At 55.1% G+C, this 3,980-nt stretch overlaps 1 protein-coding gene across 1 annotated transcript; it reads right to left on the bottom strand.

The window, feature by feature from the left end:
• Positions 1–694: 694 nt before the first annotated feature.
• tent5c (terminal nucleotidyltransferase 5C) lies at positions 695–3,734 on the bottom strand. Its single transcript, XM_076138569.1, has 2 exons — positions 3,595–3,734; positions 695–2,330 (listed from the first exon to the last, which is right to left on the bottom strand). Exon 2 carries the CDS (start codon positions 2,309–2,311, stop codon positions 1,160–1,162), a length of 1,152 nt encoding a protein of 383 aa, XP_075994684.1. The 5' UTR covers positions 2,312–2,330; positions 3,595–3,734; the 3' UTR covers positions 695–1,159.
• Positions 3,735–3,980: the final 246 nt, after the last annotated feature.

Below are 3,980 nucleotides of genomic sequence, written 5' to 3'. Positions count from 1 at the left end.
GCCCCCCCGGACCTGAGAGGCACTGAAGATGACCTGATGCTGCTGGTGACCGAGGCTTTGGTCCAGATACCAGCTGGAGCCAGCAGGGGGGGTACAGAGGTCAGAGGGCACGTTCCCTCAGACCTGCACCACCGCTAAGACAGGAAGCAGGAAGTCAGCAGAGCCTCAAGTTTCAGCTGCAGCTTCAAAAAACAAAACGAGTCCAGCAGGCACGCCAGGCACACTTCCTGTTCCTGCTGCCCGTCCTCCCTTGACCACAAAAGGGCTTTTTAACACTGTGTGAGCTAACTGACCCCCCCCCCCCCTCACACACACACACAGGATAATTATAGACGGCCTGTGGATCTCGTTTCAAGGCTGCGAGCTCTGACGGGCGAGCCGCTGGGATCGCCATGTGCTGCTCCTTTTAAGGGAAGGGAAAGCCGTGGCCGCGTCTGCAGGACTCCCGGGCCGCGTCCCCCCAGAGGCCTCGCACCGCCCGGGCTCCCACAATAGCCCCGAGACGCCCGGCATGGAGGGGGGGGGGGGCTGAACACGAGTCACAGCGGCCGGAGCTCCTTACGCCAAATACACCTTAAACAAACAGACTCGCCGTCACTTCCTGTCAGCTAAAGGGAGTTCATTGAGTCAAACTTCCCCCGTGAACTAAAAACCTTAAACACCAGTGCTGTTTTTTTTTTCTGTGGGCTCGACATCACTGCGGCCTCTTACACATTTATATTCTTTTTTTCTAACATTTTCTCTATTTTCCCCCTTTTTTCACATTTTCTTTTCTTTCTTTTTTTTTTAATCACAGGAGAAAGCAAACATCTCGTCTTCCCTCTGGCTCTGAGGCAGGCTGGGGGCGGAGCCTGTACGTTAAGGCACACGAGCTCCTTCATAAACAAGGAAACAACCAAACACATAGAAGGAGAAGAAGAAGAAACTCCAGAGAACACTTAAAAATATGAGTGAGGAGCCGGACGCCTCGGTGATCAGGAATGAGAAGGTTCCAAAAACAAAGCAAACGTCTGTCCAGTAAATATGAGAGGGAAGTCGCACTAAGGCCCAAATACACTTCTTTTTTTTCTTCTTCTTTCTTTTAATTTGCAAGTTTTTCCTCAGTTCTCAAAATCAGCAGCGGCGGCGGCGGCGTCCTCTCCTTCGTCCCGTCTGTCAGTCAGTTACACGGCAGCCATGTGGGAATGTTCTGGTTGGACACGTAGTAGTTGCTGAAGTTGGGGTCTTGGACGTAGGGGGCGGGCTGGTAGTAGCACGTGACGCAGGAGGCGTCCGGGATGGCGTTCTGCTCCGCCAGCACCCGGAACGCCATCAGCGAGATGAGGTGGAGGGTCTGGCGGCGCTCGTGGCCCATGAGGCACACCGTGCTCTCGTTGACCACTCGCCTGAGGATCATGAGGTAGTCGTACTTGCTCTTCTCCTCGCCCACAAAGTGGCTCTGGAGGTAGGCCTCCACCTTACGCTGCTGCTCGCCGATGTCGGGGAAGTCGATGAAGAAGCGGGAGCACATGTAGCGCTCCAGGCCCTTGAACTCCTCCTTGCTGGCGGGCTGAAAGTCCCGGACCAGCAGATTACAATACTTGAGCAGGCCGCCGCCCCGGATCTCCTCGGGCCGCTTGGTGGCGATCAGCTTGTTCTGAAGGTGGCTCAGCGCCGCGCCGAAGTCTCCGTACATGCTCTCTCCCACCACCGTGGGGTGGAAGGCCTGGGACATGGGCGTCTCGGCCAGCTCGTAGTAGGACAACATGGAGTCCAGCACGATCTGAAAGGAGTCCACGCTGAACTCAAACTGTCGCCGTATCGTGTCCACGAACTTCAGCTCCACGTTGCGGCCGTGGTTGTTGGAGAGCGAGATGAGGCTCCAGCGGTCCTGCTCCGTCTTCACCTTCACCAGCTTCTGGACGTAGGCCTCTTTGAGGGTCATGGGTGTGATCTTCTCTTTGTTCACACCTTTGGGCAGAAAGTCCAGCAGAGTACCGAGCACCACGTCCTTTATGAGCTGGAACTCCATCTCGTGCGGCAGGTCCACCCTGAAGATGACGTCCAGGTCCTTGTAGCTCCAGCCGACGTCCTGCACCAGGACGTGGCTGGCCGTGGAGCCGTTGAGCCGGACGTCCTTCACTCTGATGCCGCTCAGCTCCAGGCGAGAGCGCACACGCGACACAATGTCCTTCAGACACACTTCCAGGGTGGGGAAGTTCCCGCGGCCGTGGACCGGCACCACCTCGGACAGGACGTCGCTCAGCTGGCTCACTTGCTCCCACGTCAGGACGCTGACGGCACAACTCGGTGCTCCTTTGGTCGCCATCATCACACAAAGAGAAGATTCACTGAGGGACAGAAGGAGAAACGTCAGTCACTGTTTCAAACACAAACTCAACCTACACAGACTTATCTGAACCCGTTTGGACTCAGGCTGCAGGACAGCGTAGCAGACGTGTGTGTCTGCCCTGATATCTCTACTTTACTAAATTAATATTGGTCTCGTTTCAGTATCAATACTCTCTTCTCCCCCACCAAGCTCCTCCCCCTCCAAGCTCCAGAACATGAGGTCATGACATAAGCGTCCTCTCCTACCCTATGATTGACAGTGCAGTACATGTTGGTTGTCCTGTGGGCCTCACAGGTTGACTGATCAGACTCCACCAGTAGGGGGCGCTACACAGCCTGGGCTTATCTACATCAGGACGAGTACTGCACATTCATATTCTTACATCTGTGAGACGAGTTGTGGCTGTGTGGGTCACAGACGTATGATATCATCACACCTACTTCCTGTTAGTGCCGGAAATGACTACTAAGTATTTAATGAGTTCTATCATCACTTTACATTTAAATAGCTTCTGTTAAAGGAATAAATAAATAAAATCAAAGTTGTGATAGGAGGAAACGTGTCTGTGCTTCACACTTTGACCCCGGCCCCTAACTGACAGGGACAGAACACCAACGTGTCCGGACACTCATCACACCGCCACACCACCACTACATGGAAACGAATCAGTGCGGTTAAGAATGCCGTCATCACTAAACGGGGGGGGGGGGGGGTGTGTGTGTGTGTGTGTTCAGAAAGCGCTTCACACGCACAAACCGGCGCAGCACTGAGCAGCTTCTGGAACCATCAGAACAAACAGCACGACGCTTTAACGTGACACAAGAGCAGCGTCACCACACACACACACACACACACACACACACACACACACACACACACACACACACACACACACACACACACACACACACACACACACACACACACACACACACACACACACACACACACACACACACACACACACACACACACACACACACACACACACACACACACACACACACACACACGCGCTGACTCAGCTGTTCACCGCCACGAGCCCCGAGTTTGAGCTGTGATCCGCGAGCTGAACGCGCCGGTCCGCATGGCAACGAGCCGGAGGAGAGAGTGTGTGTGTGTGTGTGTGTGTGCCACAGTCCGACTTTACATGAAAACACACAAACAAGGCAACAAAAGTGTCTGTGTGTGTCAGAGACAGTGTGTGAGTGTTTGTGAGTGTGTGAGAGTGTGTGTGTGTGAGTGTGTGTGTGTTACGTTACCCTGTCAGGGAGACGCAGCGGTGCGGAGGTGAAGTCTGTACAGACAGAGCGGAGACACAGCGGGGTTAGGCGGGCATGCGTGCGGACTCTTCCATAGACGCACGGGCGGAGGGACTCGAACCAGCAGCGTGCGGACTGAAGCTGTGAGGCAGGCGGGCACGCGCCGGCTTTATAAGCCGAAGCACGACCCGCCCCGCGTGCCGCTCCACCACCGCCTCCGCCGCGCCAAGCAGGCCCGCGGCGCGAGCGGCGCGAGATGACGTCAGGGTTTCATCACGACGTTCAAACGCGCGAGATGACCTGGAATACAAAGATCCTCATCGAGTCAACTGAGCGCAAACAGGCGTTCAGATGGCGGAGTTTGGATGGATCGTTCCGCCAAACTG

Source organism: Genypterus blacodes, unplaced genomic scaffold (genome assembly GCF_046128005.1).
Source record: "Genypterus blacodes isolate CSIRO-AG114 ecotype Tasmania unplaced genomic scaffold, CSIRO-AGI_Gbla_v1 ptg000382l_1, whole genome shotgun sequence".
In the NCBI taxonomy this organism is placed as follows: Eukaryota; Metazoa; Chordata; class Actinopteri; order Ophidiiformes; family Ophidiidae; genus Genypterus; species Genypterus blacodes.
Note: the sequence above shows the minus strand (reverse complement) of the source record. Positions and strands in the feature narration are given on the sequence as shown.